Source organism: Patiria miniata, unplaced genomic scaffold, assembly GCF_015706575.1.
Source record: "Patiria miniata isolate m_02_andy unplaced genomic scaffold, ASM1570657v1 HiC_scaffold_20, whole genome shotgun sequence".
Classification (NCBI taxonomy): domain Eukaryota; kingdom Metazoa; phylum Echinodermata; class Asteroidea; order Valvatida; family Asterinidae; genus Patiria; species Patiria miniata.
Genome location: NW_024037059.1, coordinates 41,100,432 through 41,122,964, shown reverse-complemented (window position 1 = coordinate 41,122,964; position 22,533 = coordinate 41,100,432). Strand labels below are relative to the sequence as shown.

Sequence of the window (22,533 nt, the reverse complement as noted above, 5' to 3'; positions counted from 1 at the left end):
TATAGTTCTAAATTCAAAACGCAACGCGCCAGGTGCGTTCTGCGCGACATCGCATAGAACATCATACGCGCGCGTCAATCTCCATAAAAGGGTTGTTTTCATCTTACTCGCCAGCTGAACACTCCATTATTTTGCAGGAGGGATGATTCAAAAAGCATAAAGTGAATTTGTTGAAAATCGGGATGTTTTGCACGAATTATATGATTTTTTTTTACCGAAAAGGTATTTATGAATGGGAATAAATATGTACTCCGTCGGTATTTATCACTCTGTTTAATACCACTTAGAGTCTGGGTGCTGATAATTACCCTCGCCTCCTTAGAGTCTGGGTGCTGATAATTACCCGAGCCGGAGGCGAGGGTAATTATCAGCACCCAGACTCTAAGTAGGCTCGGGTAATTATCAGCACCCAGACTCTAAGTGGTATTAAACAGAGTGATAAAAACCTCCGGAGCACACATTTATTCCCTTAATAAAACATGTTATAAATGCACTTCAAATAAAAAAAATGCACTGCTTCAATGCCTTTGATCCCAATGTCCCCAAAACTGCGCTCGCACCTTACAAAGATCTTTTCAGTTTACAAGTTATTTCACTGATTGTCTTTCCGTAGTCACAAACAGTGCACACTAGCTTTTTGTCCATTCCAATCCCGTCCTGTACCTATTTGACACCCTTTGCTTGCCCTATGAATTTCCTCTTCCCTGATCCTTTTGTCTAGAATCCACTGATCCTCCTGTCTTGCATGACTCTCCCGCTACGCCAGGTTAGTCCCCATTCCAGATTGTCTGTTTATCTGTCTGTTCTCTGGCAAAATTGCTGAGCCTATAATAAGCCATTTGCGTGTTAAATTTGAATAAAATCTGGAACGCTGACTTAATACAATGCTTTGCACGTTTTAACCTAGCATTCTCCCGACCAAAGAGACTGTTACTATATCACGTGATTCGGGGCAAGCCTTATGCTAGCAACCCCCAGCTCCGGCATGGTCTGGTGTCTTTGTGCCATTCTCACCCATTGTGAACGATGTATTGGTGCTGAACGTCTCTTACGTAACTATGCAAGAGCTTGCCCCGAATCATGTGATTAGCAACAGTGTCTTTGGTCTGGAGAATTCACAGTTAAAATGTGCCAAGCATTCTGAGCAAGTCATTGTACCAGACGTTTTTCAAATGTAAATCCCAAAGGGTATAGGTTACTCGCAAATGGCTTATTGTCACTGACACCCCGAACTGATACTCAGATTGTCTGTCAGTCTGTTTCTTCAATGCATGCTCATCCTATGGGCTCCGTGCGCCAACAAAAGAGGGCGTGTTTTTACCTCTTTTGAGAGCTCCCTGGACGGGACTCTTAGCGTGCGCGTACTGTACTGTACTGGTTTGCGCGCGAAGTACGCACGACTTCCTGAATATGCAAAAGTTATAGCCACTGCATCTTCGCGTGAGCGTCAGGCGTCGTAGGTGCGCGAATACATTCGAATTTAACTTGGTCTCCCAGACTAATCCCCGCCTCCAATAACTTTGGATATATTCCAAATACGCATTGGATGGATCGGGAACCAGTCTAGGTCTCCCCCAACTCTCCTTTTCTGGCCGTTGATGGGTACTTGTGCACGGAGCCCATAATATTAGAGAGGTTTCGCATATGTCAGATACGTGTACACATACATTTGGTTATCAACCACCGAGTTTGCTGGGGTCGGCTGGCCGGTTTGAATCTGTATAGCAGTCGGTACCACAAAGAATGACTGATGATAGTATTTTTTACGTCGGGGAGATATACTAATAAAAAAAAAATACGATCATCAGTCATCCTGAATACCTGCTGAATTTTGAGGTAAACTTTTTCAACAGGTGATGTTGAAAACATAACAGAACCGAGTACGAGTACCACGTTTTCACCCATGGGCTGTGCCTTGGCCAGGGAACCATCTGCAATCGCCAACGCCGTGCGATTCGGTTTGTCGATGGATAGCCACATTCAGATAGCCATCGACCCACTGCAGTTCGGCAAAGTGTAAGTCTGCTGTTAACTTTTGTTCTACGTTGGACAGAATCATCAAAATTTATTCCATGATTACCAGACTCATATATTAACATGCCCCCGGAATTGGTATGGGCAATCTTAAAAAAATTTAAGCATCTTTTTTTTTATTAACATAATGAATTTTGGGGCAGTAACAGGATTTGAGGCACAAATGTAGCCCTTCATAAGAGATTTGATTTCAAATGGAATGGCCCCACCTCAAGAACACAAACACACCCTTATCCTGCCCCCCCCCCCCTAAAAACTTGCTAAATAACAAAATACAGATGAATGAAAGGTCCAAAGAACGTGTGGCCTAGTGTTTAGTGACTCGTGATCAGAGGTCAGGAGTTCGAATCCAGCTACTGGCCATATGTTGTGTCCATGGGCAAGCGACTTTACTCTCGCTTGCCTCCCTCCACCCGGAGGTATAAATGGGTGTCATCATTAGCTGAGGAGTGCAATGGACTGGCATGCCATCCAGTTAGAATAGTTGTTTCATGCCAGGGAAATCGGAGATAAACACTGGCCTGATTGGCCATATTGGCCTGTGACAGACTTCACTTTTACTTTTAGTATGGGGGTTTTCGAAACCTTGGCTTCGGCTTCGGCTTTGCCTCCGACTTCTGAATCACTGAGAGGCAAACTAAACAAAAAGATTCCAACTTTCGGCTTCATATAAACCGATTGAATGTTCCTGAAGCATAATCGACACCAAAAGGTAGCTGGAGTTCCAGATATTGGGGGCCTAAAATCTCTGTATAAGCCGAAGACGAAAATGCTCGAAAATGCTCTATCCCTGCTAATCAAGGGCAGATCCAGAACACAGTTTTTTGGGGGGGGCCAAAAAATATTTTGTTCCCCCCAAAAAGTGGGTGAAAAAAATTACGGCGTGGGGTTCGGGGCCCGCTTAAGGGCCCCGAAAACATTTTGGATTCTAGATGCTGTGTGGTGCGATCTGAGGCAATTTCTGACCACTTTGGCCAATTTTTTTTTGAGGAAAAGATGGTGGTGTACTCATCATTTTGCCTGCCTTTATTGCGATGTCACATAAAAAAAATTTTAAAAAAGGTTTCGTTTTGGGGGGGTCATGGCCCCTTTTGGCCCCCCCCCCCCCCCCCCCGGATCCGCCCTTGCTGCTAATACACCAGTACCTTTCAGAAACAGAAGCAGAAGTGTGACTGGTTGTTATGAAAAATGACACTTCAGTCACGACCTTCTGTCACAGTCTGTCAGTGATGATGTCATTATCGGGCCAAAGACAAACAACCAAGGGGAACCTCAGGTGGCTGTTGTTGCCTTGATCAGTGTGAAAGACGTGGAGCAATTCTCCTCTCTTGCATCACGAAGATTTGATTTGAAAACTCAAGGCTAACATGACTAGCAGGAGTTTCCCATCCCTATAACGTATTTAAGTATCAAAACATATCTGAGTACAGAGTTAGGAGAGAAACGGTTCATTGATGCGTCAATGTATCACAGTGTGCCATACTTTGTATTGAAAGGGTGAAGACGTCATTTTCTCGGTACAGTAGAAATATCGCATTTATTTAATACTTGCCTAACCAAAGTGGAAGTTGTATGTTCACTGTGTTGTTTTTGCTATACTAAAATGACTGAATTGGTGAAGTTTGCAACACATTAATTAATTTTTTTCTGCTGTGTCGTTCGATGGACTACAAACAAAAACAGGTCATGCTGACAAGATCTACGGGGCATCAGGTTGGCGTAGCGGTACTTTCCTCGCCTTCCACCGCTGTGACCCGGGTTCGAATCCCGCCCGGGCCAATATGTGGATTGGGTTTTCAGTCCCTGCCTGATTCCGTGGGTTTCCCCCAGAATATTCCTCTGGGCTTTTCCTCCCACCTCTAATACTGAAGTTCTTCTCATTGTCTTCTCTCTACATGTTTCTTCAGGCTTGCGAGCTACAGTGCCTATAGGGCACTTTTGAGGAATCCTTGGTTCCATTACCAGAAAGAAATAAAATAAATACGACAGGATGATATTTAATTCAATTACCCATGCAAAACAACTTCAGTTATTTAAATCAAGCCTCAGAACCATGTCGCATTAATTAACATTCCCCGTTCATGAATGCCGAGCCGTAGTGTACCACGCTCTTCAAGGAAACAGCAAAAGTCTGTCTTCAATTTAACGGACTAATGTATACATAACCCCACTGATTGAAACTTGCCCACATCCTGAACATGTACGTCTACTCGCTAAGTTTACACCACAGAGTAAATAAGATGGCCTCGGAAACTGATGGGATCGAATGAGAAAACAGATTAAATCTTTTTGAAACCAGATTGCTGGACAACATGATGGCTTTTGCAAGCAGCTGCTTTCATTATTGGTTTCCAACTTGTAGTGTTACAAAACTCGTTTGCATGGGCGTCGCGAGGGGGGGGGGGGCAAGGGGGGCGCTTGCCCCTCCCCCCCTGAAAAAAAAAAAGGAAAAAGAGGTGCGAAGCCATATTGCTGTTAATTTGATGGGGGGGGGGGGGAAGGTTAGCAGGGCAAATGCTCCCCTGCTCACGCTCGAAAAAATGATAAATTGTGAATATAATGAAAAAGTTAAGGAATTTTGGGGGAAAATTAGCTTTGCCCCCCCCCCCCCGGAAAAAATCCTGGCGACGCCCATGCCTGTTTGTCTCTGCCCATGCTCTTCAACTTATTCAATTTTTTTTTTTTCCTAACGAGTTTCCAAAGGTTTCATTCAAATGACATCATTTCCTACAGACCATCCCCGTGCATCAGCATTTTGAGCGTCAACTTACATAACTCGCATCGGCTGCGTTGTATTTCCAACACATTTCGAGCAACAAGCGCACGTGTTTGGAACATTTTCAACACTGCGCAATGCATGCTTGATTGCGTAAAATACACAGTTGCAGTTCTCCTACAGAGATGGCCGTCATTGAGCGAGCCCTATTTGCATGTTTTAGTTATACAGAAAAACTACTTCTTTTCTTTTCCTTTTGATGTTTTCAACCATTTGGAAATGTGCTTTCATTTGGGTTGCTTTTGCGTGCCCAATTAGGAAAATTGTTTGGCCCCAAATGTTTAAAATTGGTTTCCGCCCCCCTCCCCTAAGATCTCGGCCATCGAGTGCCGAAAAATTTTGAAACTCGGTACATGCATAAGGCAACTCTTCATAAACATACCAAAAAAATTTCATGACCATAGGTCAAAGGGTTTTGGAATTATGGCTAATTATTATTCATATGTACGAGTGGCAATTCTGCTCTGTGTACACGACGTATACAGGAAAATTAAGTTTTTATGGCGCTTAGGGGCGGAAATTTTTTATGTTTTTGGTATCAAAAGATGCACAAGGCTCAAGGCTAAAAAGTCATAAGAGCTCGGGTCGCAAAAAAAATTTTTTTTCAAGGTTATCGCGGAAAAAGTTGGGGGGGGGCGCCTTTTAGGGTTAATTACTTCATAACTGAATGTGGGCATACTTTTGTTTGACATCTCATTCACAAGTGAATAACTTTGGTATTGCTTTAAAAAAAAAAGTTTTCGGGGGGTGAGACTCGAGAGGGCAACTATAAAATTCAATTCCAGTCCTAAGGATAGGCCTACATCTCTAATTTCATGTTTACAAAAACTCTCCGTAAATAAATTGTTTACCCGTTTGTGTCGCTAATGAATGTACCCATGGATTGTGTTCTGCCATAGGCCCAGGGTTTAATGACCTGACTGATTTGACGTTTCCGTAACTCAAAAATTTAATTACAGTACCAAAAGAAATCACCTGTAATTGTATGTTTACATAAACCTTACCATAAATAAGTTGTTTACTTGTTTGGGTCTCTAATGAATAAACCTCTTATATTGTGTCCTGTCATGGGCTTAGCTTAATGACCGCACAGAGTCGGAAACACGGATAAGGATCAGACTTCATTTCCTGTCGATCAAAACGAAGAGGGTTAAAAGGCGGAGCACATATTGATCCGTCACAGTTAATGACTCCTCTTAATTAAGTGTCCAACCTTTAAATGAAAACTTAGAGCTTAATAACAAGCAGTTGTAGTGTAGCAGGGAAGCATTTTAACAAAGGTGAGATGGGGGGGGGGGGACCGGAACAATTTCAAATAATTTTGTGTGTGAGGGCTTGTGGGATATAAACTGTTTCTATAATAAAAAGGACAGAAAAATAATATCAAAATAATTTGAAATTACAAATAAAGTAGGGATCTAAGAAATTACATCAATGATAATACAACTTATGGAGTGAAATAACGCAAAAAATTAAATTGGGGAGAAAAATATTTTTGGTTTATTTGAGAGCATTCACCTTTACATTAAAAACCAGTTTTGCAATTTGATTACTAGTTTTTGCAATGTTGATAACCCTTGATAGTCATAACTGTACATAGTACATTTTTTTACAGTCATAGTTTTTAAGAACAGATTTAAAATTTCACAAACTGCTTTATTTACGCATTAAATTATAGAGTGTCTGATAAACAACAATGAGCATACATGTTAAACGTGTATCCTGAGGCAATCTTGTCAGTGTTTTTAATAAGCGGATGATTTATTTCTTTCTGTACTTTCATCTTTGCTGTAGCAAAATAATTTTTGACTCGCCAGCCAGGCTACTTTTAAAAAGGAATACTTTGACTATCCTGCCGCTATTTTGACTAGCATTTGGCTAGCGGGCTACCGCTAAAGTTGAACCCTGCTGTAAAAGTATTAATCAGTGTGAGTTATTCCACAGAAATAAGTACAAACATTGGGGAAAAAAATGATGTACACGTATCAGTAGTTTTCGCTTCCATAATATACAGTGTTTGCAGTTCATATTGTCATCTGACTCATTTTCAATCTCACTGCATTCACACAAAAAGAAAAAAGGAACCATTGGTTTGCTTGGAAAGATACACATTAGTAGGCCTATATCAGGGTTTATGGAGTTATATCAACTTTGTGAACAAGGAAGTGTGTGGTCCTTTTTATTGGCCCCTTTTATCTGACTTGTATTTTTTGCCTCAAGTTTCTAGTTTTCTTCTTTCAAAGTCTTACATCACTGAACAGGTAGTCATCAACCTGGTACACCTCGCAAATTAAAACAATTATTTCTTCGGTCCTGTTATAAGTGTTTCTCACTTCCTCGTTTAGTTCATATTAAAGCAAAAACAATAAAACAAACAGACTACACAAACTGACCAACAAACACAGCAAGAATTACAACCCTGGCAAATCTTGCCAGTTTAAAATTGAAAAAAATCATCCAAACTTTTTCATTTGTAACCGTCTGGCAAGCACAACTTCGTTTTCCAAAAAAATTAATTTCCTGAGAGTTTCATTGCAAGTTTTCACTATTTGTTCTTAATCATTTACATTTTACAGAGCACTAAACCTAGATTGTTAACTCATCAATGTTTACAGTTGACTTTCTCTAAGCCCATTCGTGTCAGGGAGATGTGAGTGAGATAATCTCCTGCTGCCGTTAACCCCACGGTAAGGCGACATTGGCACACGCCTGTGTGTGGAGTTGTGCCTTTTTGGACAGTGGAGCAGCTTACTAAAGGCATCCTTAAAGTCCTTGTTGAATTTGGTGTACAGGATGGGATTGATCATGGAATTGAAGTATCCAAGCCACAGGAACAGGCTGTTCCAAAAGGCAGGAAGGTGGCATTGCGGACAGAAAGGTATGACCAATGCATTGATGAAAAATGGCAGCCAGCAGACCAAGAAAGTCCCAGTGACTATGGCTAAGGTCTTGACGGCTTTCTGCTCCCGGGCTGAGGCTAGATTGCGTCGCTGCATGATACGCTGTTGTATGAACGGTGAGCAGGGCACGGTGAGCGTTAACTGGCTGCCTTGATCCTGGGATTGCTTGACAGCCAGTGAGGTATAACTGTTGTGGATGGAAGAACGTTGAGGGGACCTTACATGGGTTGGGGATTGGAGGATAGATGCATCAGCTATCGGCAGACCGGGGCTGGACTTGCGTCTTCGACTGTTGTATGTCACAGGCTTCTTAGACACGTTGCTTGTACTGCTCATCTCATCAATCATTGGTTCACTGGTGGAAATTCTTCTCAAGAAACTTGAGATCTTTCTGGGGAAATCAGCCGTTGATCTTCTTCCCGGCGATCCGCAGGAGGAGCCTAACGGTGTCTGGACCAGGTTTTTCTTACCATGGATGCGCTTTCGTGCTTCGACAAAGATGCGCGCATAAACCACCATCATAATCGTCATTGGAATGAAGAAGGCCCCAAACGTGGAGAAGATCGTGTAGACCTGATTCTGAGAGATCATGCATGTCAGTGGGTCTCGGATCTCCGTGCGCCAGCCGAAAAGCGGTGTTGTTGAGATCATGATTGAGATAACCCACACCGCAACGATCATGATCAGCATCCTTGACGGTGTACGCTTGGGTTTGTACTTGAGTGGCTTGGTAATAGCCCAGTAGCGATCTAATGCAATGACGCAGAGATTCAAGATGCTAGCCGTGCAGCATAGGACATCCAGAGAGATCCAGATGTCGCAAACGGCAACGCCAAACTTCCACTCCACGGTCAGTTCTTGCGTCAGGCTGATGGGCATGACCATCAGACCCACCATAAGATCTGACGCGGCCAACGAAGCAATGAGGTACACGGGAGGAGTCTGAAGGGGCCGATGCTTAAACACAGCAACGAGGATCAGAATGTTACCAAAGATGACGCAAAGAATCATCAGACTCAGTCCTACGAGCAGTAGCCACTCTCTGGGAGTGAAATGTACAGTTAGATCCGTCGTACCTGATAAGTTGCTGGAAATGTTCAAGTCAGTAGAATACAGTATTGCTGTTGTGCTTCCATCCATTGTTGCTCTTGATGTACAGCAATCACAAACGGCAATCACAGACTTATTTTTCAGTGTTATCATGCAACGGCCTGTTATTGAATTGACCTTGTTTAATGCGATGAACGTGTCATAGTTAATTGTCCCTTTGTTGCCTTGTTAGAAAAATTAACAATGGCAATGTAGTTCAGTTGAAGTCTTTTCAAAAGAAGGTATCTGTATTTGGGGAGGTAGTTTGCTGTTGGCAGTTTAAATCTTTGCAGAAATGAAAAGCTCGGTCTTCATTTCTTTTTTGTAAAATGTCAAATGAATAACGTTTCATCTTCCATCCAAGTAGTCAAAATTTCCTTTGTAAACCACAGTTCAAGGGACGCAACAGCCGGCTCGTCTTTGAAGTCACATTGCACCAGGTCCCTTTTATCTAAAGCTATACAATATCAAAGAACTCTTTACCTGCAAAAGTTGACTGGTATTTATTGTGTCTTCAGTTGAGCAGTTCGACTGGTAAGAAAAACCCACGCACTTAAGAGTGTGTCTCTTGGCTGACAAATATGTGACGTACTTCAAAAGTCATCGATGAGTGAGCCGGGCCTCAATCAGCATTTATCCGAGGTGTTGATGTTGTGTTACGACCACTCAGCCACAGAACTCATTTCCTGTCGATGAAAACAAGAAGTCAACCACTTAATGAACAATCATTGTTCCTATGCATGGGGTGGATAACTGCAAGTTTATTTATGGCATACAGCAAGGTGTATTCTTCGAAGCACACAACAGAGCAGTAGGCCTACAATGCTTTCTGCATACCTGTGATCAAAATCTAATGTTTACCCTCACATCTGTGGGTGGTTTGTCCTAAACCTTGGATACAGACAAATCATCAGCCTTGCAGGAATTGACCTAATGAAGTGTGTAACACCACAGCCTGCAGCAACTCAAGTGAAATAATCCATGCTCCCTTTCTTGAGTTTCTTCCCTTCTTTGCACTTTTATTGCGAGTAGAAAATCTTGAGTTTATATAGCTACCTGCAGAAAGACCACGTGTTCTCTGCAAATACCTGAGCAATACCTGAGCAAAGCCTGATCATGTTGGTACCTGAGGGCACTTGCAAGTTTTCTAAAAACTATTTAAGAGCTCTCTTATTTCCAAGAGTGTGTATCCATTTTACCCAGCTTAAACTAGAGACAAGGTGTTCAGAGTTGAATTTTTATTCAATCAAATAGATTGATTTTCGCTCCAGTAATGTTTTTTTCCCTATAACTCTGTCAATCTGAAAGGGGATTTGACCACTGTTTGGTCTCCACTTTCATTAGGTAACAGAGAGAAATTTCACCCTTTGAAAATAATGTTTTAAAGTTGAACAAAGCCTAGAAATTGACTGGAACCGTGTTTGAACCTGCAACCTCAGGAATACCGTTCGGGTGCTCTACCAACTGAGCTATGCAGCCCTTTGTTGGCGGTTTCAACACAAGGAAGATCATTCTTTCTTACAAGAATGATTGTTTTTTAAATATGACCCTCAATGAGTCAATAATACCCTCTGAAAGTGAAGAAAATATCCTGTCACCTTAACATGTAAACCAGTGCTTTGCAGTCATCTCTGTGACATGGTTCATAGAGCATTCAAGCACCGTGCACATCATTAATGGACATCTCATGGTTATCACACAGGACTGACCATTAGAATTGCAGTGTCTCAGAAACAATGCATAATCCGTAAACAGCCTTGGAAAATTCAAATCAATCCTTTATTTCCCTCTTACATCATTGCAAAAAAAAAAAAAATTTGCACGAGCAAAATAACAGGTACTAGAGACAGGTAAATAAAAAGTAAACCCTGTCAAGCTCCGAATACTCTGTTGCAAAATAACAAGACTAAATATAAAATCGAGGCAAGCATAATTAGTTAAGTGCCTTGGACATTTCATTTCAATTCTTAACAGTCAAACAATTATCAAACAAAAACTGATTGCATCAGCAAAATCTTGGATACAGAGCCGTGCGAATAAATACAAGTTTCCCAGTCGAGTACAGGACAGGTATTTGCAAATTAAAATAACGAGCGTAAAAACAAAATGTAAGCAATGCGCAATTAATTACGAGCCTTGGAAAATTATAAAAAGGTCTCCGCTACTTCTTTTTCACATCATAATTAAAATTGCCGTTGAGCAAAAAAAAAAAATGGACACAAACCCTTTCAGATACAGGACAATATTTTACAAAACAACAAGCAGAAAAATAAACATAATCAGTTAAGTGCCTGGGAAAACTCAACCCAGTACCCTTTTGCTACATCCATCTTACTTTATCACAAACAAAAACCCAATTCAAAGAGCAGAATAATGCAAAGCCTTGCAAAAAATAAAACCCTGCAAAGTACAGGACACTTTGTCGCAAAATAACCAGCATAAAAATATAATCTGAGCAAGCTTTCACGGGAAAAACAATCAGCCGATGGAGTACTCTGATCTCTAGGGTTTTCTCTGTTACATAAGACTGTACTCAGCTGTGATTGAATTCATGTATACTGTGATTATCATTGAGCTGTGTTTGCTATCTCGAACCATTCTACATATTCCTGAGCAGTACAGAGTGTTTGCTTTGTGTGTATCTGATTAAATTGATACAGGGTGAGCAATTTCAGTGACTTTTTCATCTGAAAGTAGTTTATGAAATTTGCTTTCCAGTCATTATTATTTTTGGTGCTACATATTTTTTTAAATGTGAAATATATTTTGGGGGTTTGGGTTCCGCTTTTTTTGACTCGCCCTGTATTAATTTGAAACAGCATTTTAAATTGCTACTAAAATTGGTATCAAATTGAAGGGATTGTACCTTGTAAAATTACTTGTACCTTGTAGATTATTAACACAAAAGAGTTCGTAAAGAAAGCTGCACTATCCAATAAAAGTCTAGAACTCAGATTATTTTTTGTATCTGTCAAACGTTAAAATAAGTTCCGCTCAAAGTGAAGTTATGAAAAGATTTATATTGATTAAAAGCATAAATCGGTAAAATATGGCAGTATTTACTATATGGAGCAATTGATTTAAAGACATAGTAAAATATTTGACACTGTTGACACTTGATTTGAATTATTATTTCAGTTATAATAAAGTGGTTTACCTGTGTCTGTGTTGCACAAATTTATTTCGAAAATGTATCCAGATTAAATATTAACCCTGAAATTAATTAATAACAATTTCTTTAAATGTGCATAACCCAATGCTGTGGCAACTGTGGTCAAACGAGTCATCACGTCCCACATACACCACAGACAAATAGAACTTGCACGGCAGCATGAAGATGACTTTAAAGAGAAAACATAATTGCATTCTTACCTTTCTTGAGCCGTTGATTGGCACATTAAAAGTACAGCCACTGCCCAATTGATGAAATGGAAAATCACGATGCTGCTCTGTAATAGATTTTACTTGAAGATCTCTGCGGGCACTATTCAATGTCCACTGTCAAGTGTGGTTCTCAAGTCCAACAAGCCAACAGACTTAGGGTTGACCTCGTTAAACATAATCAGTGGTCCCTCGTGCTCAATTTAGCCGCTGTCTGTAATTAGCCCGGTTGGGTGTCATTCACGTGTCACACCAAGGATTTCTCGTAATGAAACAGTTTCAATCTGGTCAGCTTATTACACTGATAACAGTTGTATACAAGTAAAAAAAAAACTCTGCACTGTCTGAAATAACGCAGATTTAGACTGACAAGCATTGGATGTCACAGCAGGAAAAAAAAATCAGGGAAAAATAGCGGAAAAATCTTGAGCCAGCAGAGCGGTTGATGTCTGTATGTCTAAGTTGACAGCCGTCAGCCACATCTGCAAGTGACGGTCTGATCTGCACAGTGTACAACTCCTGTGTCTGTTCTGAACTTCGGCCAACCCACTTGGGATTTTTATATCCTTGTGTGTTACAGCACGAGTCCCGTGAACCAGCAATCCGTGTTAATGATGTCTATTACATCACTCCCTTGTAGAGAGTGAGTGATCGTGATTTCATTAACAATCTTAAAAAAGTGACAGTGACTCGGCCTATTCAGATTGTACACAACTGTCTTTTTGTTTGTGGACTTGTCCATTTTCAAACAGGTTAATGTTTGGGTTGTTCCATTATAGGTCAGAGGTCTACGAGAGAACTCTTGCGATAAACGGTTTCTGAAAACTGCAGGAAGAAAACCTTGAAGGCGTTTGTTAGTTGGTTCATTAGTAAGATCACGAAGTGAACAACACATGAAGTGAACAAAATAGGAATCCTTACTTCAACCGTACCTCTCTGGGTTAACATTCATAAATGCACCATAAAGCATATCTCTTTTAAATCGGTTCCAGGCTGGTATTAAAGAATGAATTCTAGTAGTTTTTGTTTTGAACAGCAAAAACAGATGACAAAAGCTCTCGTTCATAGACGTCATTTCCTACAGATCATCCACGTGCATCGGCATTTTGAGCGTCAACTTGCATAACGCGCATCGGCTGCGTCGTATTTCAAACACATTTCGAGCAACAAGTGCGCCTGTTTGGAACATTTTCAACACTGCGCAATGCGTGCTTGATTGCGTAAAATACGCAGTTGCAGTTCTCCTACAGAGATGGCCGTCAATATTGAGCGAGCCCTATAAAGGAAGACTAACATTGAACTGTGGTTCAATTAGCAGGGGGCACTTAATTAAGGTTCTCATTTTTCAGGAGGGGGCATCAGTGGGTTTTTACAATAAGAAGCTCATTTTTGCCTTCGCCAACTTCTGAAGGAGGAGGAGAAGACTAGGACACGGGCCTTGAAGGATTGGCAGTGCCTCTATCACTCCCTCTTCAGGAACACTACTGATTAGGTTTAGGTTTTTTTGTAAAAAGTGGGAGTTTATTCCATTCTGAGTGGGCTCTCATCAAATAAAGATGAGAATGTCCTTTCTGAAGATGATGACGTGATGGAAACAGTGGCCTGGGGGGAAAAGATTTACAATTAAGGCCACTGGCACTATCATGATGAGGACAAACCCAACTCTACTGAGACTGGAGAGTGTTTATAATTGGACCACTTCTCTCTGTAGGGGATGGGGGGGGGGGGGCTGGCTCATCAGTTTCTGTTCCTGTGGTGGGTTTCAGATTGTTAATGACAGTAGAGGGGGAACAACCTTTGTATCAAAATGTATGTATAATGTTGCAGGAAAAATAGTAGGGAAAATTTGATCAATTCACTTCATTCCAATTTTTTTTTTTTCATTTTAATTCATTAAATCTGAATAGAGTCCATTTCAATCAATCAAACTTTTAACAATTAAAACTCGATTCCAAGTTATTCCAACTTATCATATTCTATAGTCCATTCCGATCACTTCCAATTAAATCCAGTCATGTTTTCCAAGTCTTCCAACATCAAACTTCACATGATTCATAGGGCAGCTTTTGGGTCCAACATTAGGGATAAATAAATTCCGCTGCTTAAGTTCCGCTGCTTACTCTGTTTCTAAATCTAATGGGAATCCATCTGTGAAATAATAGTTTTAATGATCGACCTGAGTGTTGAAGTTGAGTCCAAACCACAAGCCAGTTCACAAATCCAGATATGAGTATCTATAAAGGAATGTCCTTTTTTTCACAGTTTATTTGAACAGCTTGTGACGATTGAGAGGTAGGGACTTGGTTTGACCGTGGAGGAATAAGAACATTTCTCCATGGTTTGACCAAGGGCGGATCCGGGGGGGGGGGGGGGGGGGGGGGGGGGGCAAAGGGGGCCATGGTCCCCCCCCCAAAAAAAACGAAACCAATTTTTTTTTTTTTTTTTATGTCACATCGCAATAAAGGCAGGCAATGAGTACACCACCATCTTTTCCTCAAAAAAATTGGTTAAAGTGGTCAGAAATTGCCTCAGATCGCACCACAGAGCATCTAGAATCCAAAAATTGGGGGGGGGGGGGACCAACATTTTTTTGGCCCCCCCCCCCCCAAATTGTGTTCTGGATCCGCCCTTGGGTTTGACTGGTCAAACCTGTCCTTACACTGTCCTTGAAGGAGGTCGATTCCCCTCCCACTGATCACTGATAACACTATGCAGTATATCGGCAGATCTTTAATTGGCAGGTGTCTAGCCTGCCCTCATAGCACAACACCACAGAACCCTAACAGTCTATCACCTTGATGCAGCTGTTACACCCTGTTACACCTGCTCCTGCAAGTTGAAAGTTAATTCATAAATTTCATGTTTTGGGGTTTTTATAGTAGAATTTCCTTCCACATCTTTGACTTGTTCCCCACTGGAAACAAGTCGAAAGACTTTTGTGGGCTATCCGGGCCAATTGCCGAATAATCACAATATCTTTGAAGTTAGAGGAGCACTTTTTAAAATAATGTAGTTCAGAGAATATGCCCCTCAAAAGTGGGAAATGATTTCTTCAGAGTAGTGTTACTCATTTTGCAGAAGCAGATCATGATTTGTTCTAGGTTCTACCCACATGTAGTTTTTCTTCAGACTAACTTCAGAAGTCAATGAATAAGATGGAATGTGATTCCCTAAATCCTCTCAATGATCACTCCTAATGTTCATTCACTCGGTTTATTTTTTCCTCTGTTTACAGACAACCTCCATATCTACAAATCCCTTTTTTTTGTGCTAAACACTTCTTGTTCAAGTATTGCGCCAGGGACAGAAATTCAATACAATTCTGTAAATAACAGATCAGAAGACAGGATTAAAACTAGATTTCCACAAGGTGTTGAGTTTGTGTATATGGGCTACAGTGAAATCTCGATCTGTCAAATCTCGGGGGAATTGGCTCAAATTTTGAATTAAGCAGAGTTTGGAGTTATCCAGTGGATTGACGGAAATAAGTTTTTACTTTGAGTGAGGAGGGTTTTGAGTTAACAAGTTTTGACTTTCGTTTCGGTTTGCGGTAACACCATGTGGTAATAACTACTGCTTAGAAGACATTAAGTTCTGAAAAGAACTTGTCCTGCTTATTATCAACTTCGCTAAGTAGTTTTTTGTTCTTATAAGAACAGTCCTGCTGTAAGTTCTAAACGAACTTGTCTTTGGTCTCAATGTTTCGACTAGCCTGCTCTAGTCATCGTCAGTTGTTTTGAATTATCGAGATTTCACAGTAGAATTATGTCTGGAGGACACATTAAGACATCACAAATTGTTGAAGATATTCTTAAGAATTTTCCATAAGGTCATATTACAATGAGAAATTGAAATGCTGCTGTACTGTCTGTAGTCCACTTGGGAAGTTATGAGTGAGTATAATTAAGACAAAAGAAGTGGAGTTTTCATCTAAGAGTAAAATAACATGTATTATGTAAACATACTGGTATCGTGTAGGGTTCACATTTGTTCCTGATCCTTAACAGTTCTCCTCTGTTCTAACAGTTTTGAGGATTTTTTTTTGGGGGGGGGGGAGGTTGAGGGGCGGGGCTTAGGCTCCCCCTTAAAGCCAGCCTTGATTTGAAGAACACCAGTATTGAGTTGTGTAAAGTTTTTCAAGCAGTTGATTAGCTACCGGTGGGTACAAGCTCGATCAGTCCTCAGCAGTCTAGAGAATTCCTTAATCAACATCTGGAATAAAAAACAACAACAGTGTCCAAGGATTTCAGATGGAATGGTCAGACCGCTATCATCTTCCTCATGCTGCCTCCTTAAGCAATCCTGGTGTAATTAGACATAACAAGGCCAAACTCTTTATGAGCCCCCGACGGGTGTGAAATTAATTCAGGACTCTTTCCTTCGAGCTTCTTGAAGCAGAAGAATTTGAGGACAACTTGTCACTAATTATGCCTGGTATTTACACCTTGAGATAGATGGAGACATGTCAAGCATCCGGATTTTCTATTAAAGATACGCGGCCTTGTTTGAGTTGGAACATGGAAAACTGTGTTTCTAATTAGACTTGGGTACTGATACTTTGGAATTTTTGTCTGGTTTGAAATGGACACTTTATGAAATGTTCCTTCTTTTTTAAAATAGATTGAAGGTTTTATTTTGCAAAACCAAAGTGAAAATTATTATGTTAATAGTTGTGCATTTATTGTGACATATCAGTTCCGTTACTCCATTCACTGTATAGTAAAATAACCTTGAAGCATGAATTTGGCTTCAAGCTACCTGAAAGACAAGCACTATATTCTCATTCATTTGTTCAGGGGGACAAATTAAAAAAAATTATTTATAAAATATTGTTTCCTCTTCTCAAATTCCATTAAAACCAGAGTAATTTCCTGTCCTTGTGACTCAGTTTTAAGCTCTGGCAGGAATTTCTTAATGTCACTTGGTGGTTGGTCTGTCCGTCTGTTTGTCCCCGGAAATTGACAAAAAGTATGGTGTTCCATATTTGCTTTTTTGATATCAAATTTTTAAGCTCTGACAGGGATCATTTTGATCAATTTCATGCAAGACTTTCATGCAAGACTTCCATGCAAGACTTCTTGCAACTAGGCCAGAGCTTTTTGTGCACTCGACTTGTTTTTTTTTGGTGGTCTCTTCATTAACACTTACAGAGTTTTTTTCTACCTGAAAACATCATCACTGCAGAATATAGAGCTTGAATTTGCTTGATCTTTGCAGGTTTTCTGTGAATGTTGAGCTGCGGACCTCCTCCCAGGAAGGGATGATCTTCTTCCTGGGTTCCGACTCCAACCCTGACATCTACTGCTCTGTGCATCTCAAGATGGGATACGTCTTCTTCACCTTCAGTAGTGGGTTGAAGAATGGTAACAGGAATGTCTTGTCACACCACGCGATTGATGATGGACAGTGGCATGTTGTGAGTATTGAAACAAGAAATCCTATGGAAATTCAATGGTAATTTAATGGGAATTCAGTGGGAATCCAATTGAAATCCTATGGGAATAATAGAGAAATCAAATTTGAATGTCCTGTCACACCATGTGATTGATGATGGATAGTGGCATGTTGCGGGTATTAGAAGAAAACAATTTCTATGGAAATTCAATGGGAATTCAGTGGGAATCCAGTGGGAATCCAATTGGAATCCTATGGGAATAATAGAGAAATCAAATTTGAATGTCCTAGCTGTCCGACCATGTGATTGATGATGGACAGTGGCATATTGTATTGGAAAAAACACTCTGTATGAATTCAATGGGAATCCATTTGGAATTCAGTGGGAATTCTGATGGGAACAGTGCAGAAATCCAACTGGAATCCTATTGGAATCCAGTAAAATTCTAAATCAATGTTAGAATCTAGTTGAAAACCTGTGGAAACGGTTTAGGAATAAAGTTTAAAAAAACATTTTTTTCAGAATCATTGTTAATATTTAACGATTCATTTTGGAATCCTGTGAAATTCAAATAGATTTGGAAATGCTACAGGAATATTTGTAATGATGAAACGTCATAAATGTTCACCTCCCTTTCACATTTTTTCTTGAAGTGTGAACAAGTGTAACAGGCTTCATTGCTTAAATACTTTATATTATTTTGTAAAGAGCATTGTTTCTTCAGATTCTTGATTGTCCCTTCATCTTGTGTTTTTATTCTGTTAGGTCAAAGTCTTGAAGAATCGTAAGACCATCTCCCTAACCCTAGATGCCCACGAGACGCAGAAGGAGAAATTCTCCAGAAGGGTCAACATGGTGGACTTTGACTCACCTCTTTATGTTGGCGGGGCTCCCTCTACCGACACTAGAACTATCGATGGAATAGTAAGGAAATAACTTAATCTAAATATGTGTCTGTTAAGTATACATTGTATTTATTCACTGACAAATCCGAGAGAGTGCTGGGGTGGGACAGGAGGTAAAAGGCGGGGCAGTTTGGGGCAGTACATGGACAAATTGGGTTAACCAGTTTGCGCCGGATGACGTGTATACACGCAAAGATTTTGCAGTATTCGGAATGGATGATGGATAAACACGATGGGAGCGAGGCCGGGAAATATCCGTCAGCGACCCGCTCGCAGCGAGCGAGGCCGAAATGTGCTGCCCGAGGGTGATGGCTTTAACCCGCCTGGCTTGAGGTTGGATGATGGTAAACACGCAGGGAGCGAGGCGGGAAAATATCTGTCAGCGACCCGCTCGCAGCGAGCGAGGCCGGAAATGTGCTGCCCGAGGGTGATGGCTTCAACCTGCCTGGCTGGCGGTCGAGTGAAAAGTAATCCTGCGCCTTGATCCAAAGATACGCGGCCTTGTTTGAGTTAGAACATGGAAAACTGTGTTTCTAATTAGACTTGGGTACTGATACTTTGGAATTTCACCTCAGCACGCTCTCGGATTTGTTCCATTCTTGTCAAAAAAGTCCCGGCGTGAACTGGTTAAGCTGTTATCAGAGTGCCACGTTTATACGTCATGTTTTTTTCCATTTTATCAGGCAATGCGGAGCTTTGAGGGTTGTATACGTAAGATTAGCGTCAACCAAGACGAGATGGATCTAATGCAGCCTCAGATCAGTAACAGAGTTACTCCTTGCTTCATGAGTACTGAACCGGGAGCATACTTCAGAGGCACGGGATACGCCATACTGAGTGAGTATATACATCAAATTATGGCAACAGTCAGTGGTGTATTGAAAAGATCAGGAAATACTTTCTCTTACCTCGGACTATGGGCTCCGTGTGCGAACAAAAGAGGGCGGCCTTTTACCTAGCAACGACGTCCCATTGGCAGGACATTTAGCTAGTTGACGCGCATCGTTCCTTGGGTGTGACGCACGTACACCAGGGGATTTGTACTACGTACACGCAGTGGTACGGCCGCGCGTCGCGGCAAAATTGCTGTCAGGCAAGATGGCATTGGTCGGTCCCCCAACTGTGCTTTCTTTGCCAATGAGGGGGTACTTGTGAACGGAGCGGATACTTGCATTATTTTCTTTTTTTTGTCGCCTGGAGATTTTTTTTTGCCGAGTCAGTTTGACCCCTCCAACACCTGGAAATCTAATGTTTCATAATAATATTTATAAAATGTGTTTCACACAACCTTCATAACAGTGATCATTACATATATGTATGTGCCTGAAAAATTACGCATTAAAGCAATAAGAATACATTTTGAAAGTCTAGAGCCTAAAATGTCTAACAAGGCCAAAAAATAAATTGAAAAAAAATGCCACTGGTCCCTGGTCCCTTAATCATAACTTGATCTTTTCTGATTCAGCAGAAATTTGTATCCCATTTATTTTCAGATGAGCCAGTAGCAATGGACGTGGACTTTGTGTTAAGCTTCAAGTTCCGCACAGCGCAACAGTTTGCCGTGCTTCTATCCATCCAAGATAATAAAGACGGGGGTCTTGCCTTAGAAATCATCAACAGAGAAGTAAATAAACCTGAGATTTGAGATAGATACTGATTAGCGGTAATATGATTAGTTTTAATAGTGGGTTTTACTCTTTGACATAATTTCATAGTAGTGGAGTCCTTCACAAGTCAATTCACAAGTTCAGCCACAAAGTCCACTACACAATTACTACCAGTGTTCATTACGAAAAAGGACTATTTATTTTAAAGCATCTTAAGATCAGTGCAACGGGTCTCTAACCTTTAAGGCGTCCATTAATACTCCTCGGTGGAAAGAGGCAATTGTGATAAAGTGTCTTGCCTGGGAACACAAACATACTGTTCCCATCAGAAATCATTGCTCACCACAAGTTTTAAAACTTGCAAGACAGGAATATTTATAAACTTGGAGTGCTGTGAACAATGATAAAGACATTTTTGTCCTTTCTCTATGTTTCATCCAACCGTTTTCTTTGACCAGCTTGTCCTACGTGTTGATAACAACCTGAACGGTCCGCGTCGCATCACATTCAACGGAGCCACTCAGGACATTGCACTGTGTGATAATCAGTTTCACATGGTGCATGTCCTGCAGCAGGGCAGTGAGCTAAGACTGTTTGTCGACGATGACAACTTTGAGTATAACGGTGACGACGGGGCGACGGCGGAGACGAATGGTACAATATCAGTTGGAGGTTTTCCAGGTAAAATTGTTGGAAAAATAGTTTTGGAAAAATACAGGGTGAGTAAAACAAAAACGAAACCCAAATGTCGGGACCATTGTTTTAGTGAAGTTCTGCATTTAGCAGTTTCAAAATCTAGGATATGAAAGTCCAATTCATAAGCCTTTAGTACAAGAATCATTCAAATCACTCATGTACTTTTCAAGTTTTAAACACAACCACCGTTTTAAGGTTCTGTCCATGGATCACAAAAAGGTTGAGTGTTCTTTTGTGTGTGAATTTTTTTTTTTTACTCACCCTGTAGTGTTGGAAAAATATTGTTGGAAAAATGTTGTAAACTATCATAGGAACGTCAGTCCCCACCCCCTCGTTAACAAAAATGATAATAAAAATCAATCAATCAATCAACAAAAGAAATTTAACTATTGGAGGTTTTCCAGGTTAGATATTACATGGAAAAATATAGTAAAAAAATTACTCCTATCTAAGGAAAGTTAGTCCCCCAAGCCTTATCCCAATCCCAAACAAAAACAAAAAATAGGAACTCAAGGCAAGTAATTCAAAAGACTAAGGCATGGTCTAGGCTAAATAAAAATGATGCAATCAACAAATGAAATTAACTGTTGCTGTTAAAAAATCAGCAGACCCATTCTACTAACGTTTCTCTAACTTGAGGAAAATTATATTAAACCATGTTTACAGTGTAGAGCTCAAGAGATAAAATCCATCACACTACTGTGGTCACTTCCAATCCACATTATCGGAGATATGTGACCTGTTCTGTCAAAAGCAGACGCTTCTGGGCAGAGGTTGAAATTGAGATAGGGCCAAAAAACGCTGTGGGGGTGATTTTTATCGATTTTCACATTTTTGCATATTTGTAATCCTGAACATGTCTAAAATATATTATAAAAGTATGAAATCCTAATTTGAATTCTACATACTATTTTTGATGATTTTGATAAGGTAAATCAGTTAAAGAAATAATTATTCTCAGACAACACACAAAACCACACAGTGAGAGTTGATTTGACTTTTTTGGCATAGATTTTTTGAGCCGCTAATTTATTTCTCCTCGGTCAATGTTTAACTGTATTAAATGTCCGTAAATACGTTAACAAGCTATAACATACCAATAATTACCTATTTGCTAAAAGATATTTGCCTTAGAAACATTTTAAACAAGCTAAAAACGGGGCACGCTTGCCCCAAATACTTGCCATGCTTGGCATCACTGGGCCCGAAAACTTGGCACGCTTGCCAACCATTCACTAGCCCCACCAGAACAAGTGGATGCTAGCCAAAGTGTTTTGTCACATGACTTAAGTATTTGTCACGTGACTTTAGTATTTATATGCCTATATTACTCAAGAAGTTATTTGTAGTTAAAGCACACCGATTTGGTCCACCGCTCGTAGATACGGTTGGCATGCCCCATCAGTACAAATGGGTGCTTGGCGTACTTTTTTACAAAGATTAAACACAACTTGTTAAATGTTTAACGTCCAAATTCAAAGGTTTTACTTAAGAACTATTCACCCAACTTGTTTATTTAGTTTGAATTGAGGCACTGCCCGTCGCTCCCAGCCAACTTCGCCAAACGCGCGACGCGCGCCCCATGGGACGACAGGCAGTACCCTCACACCCTTACCCCGAAGAGTAGAACCCCAAAAGAGAAAGACTGAACGAAACAAATACTAGCGCCAGGGCCCTACTGGAGTTGTGTATAACTATTACCAACTGAGGATAGAGTGCGAACTGCTACCATTTTTATTTATTTTTTTTT

At 40.6% G+C, this 22,533-nt stretch overlaps 2 protein-coding genes across 2 annotated transcripts in view; one reads left to right on the top strand and one right to left on the bottom strand.

Annotated features, from left to right (window-relative positions):
• The window catches only part of LOC119728129 (laminin subunit alpha-2-like), an 83,050-nt gene that overhangs the window by 47,281 nt on the left and 13,236 nt on the right, over positions 1 to 22,533 (top strand). The window contains exons 55-61 of the mRNA XM_038200204.1: positions 722 to 766; positions 1,854 to 2,016; positions 17,398 to 17,596; positions 18,341 to 18,499; positions 19,164 to 19,317; positions 19,974 to 20,104; positions 20,546 to 20,768. Of these exons, the coding sequence (XP_038056132.1) occupies positions 722 to 766; positions 1,854 to 2,016; positions 17,398 to 17,596; positions 18,341 to 18,499; positions 19,164 to 19,317; positions 19,974 to 20,104; positions 20,546 to 20,768 (1,074 nt within the window). The remainder of the gene's footprint in view (positions 1 to 721; positions 767 to 1,853; positions 2,017 to 17,397; positions 17,597 to 18,340; positions 18,500 to 19,163; positions 19,318 to 19,973; positions 20,105 to 20,545; positions 20,769 to 22,533) is intronic.
• LOC119729237 (5-hydroxytryptamine receptor 1D-like) lies at positions 6,288 to 12,817 on the bottom strand. Its single transcript, XM_038201822.1, has 2 exons — positions 12,172 to 12,817; positions 6,288 to 9,485 (listed from the first exon to the last, which is right to left on the bottom strand). The coding sequence occupies exon 2, from the start codon at positions 8,911 to 8,913 to the stop codon at positions 7,420 to 7,422; it is 1,494 nt and encodes a 497-aa protein (XP_038057750.1). The 5' UTR covers positions 8,914 to 9,485; positions 12,172 to 12,817; the 3' UTR covers positions 6,288 to 7,419.

Bases quoted from the DNA above. Each gene is read 5' to 3' on its own strand.
- LOC119729237 (XM_038201822.1), bottom strand. From the start codon at position 8,913: ATGATAACACTGAAAAATAAGTCTGTGATTGCCGTTTGTGATTGCTGT.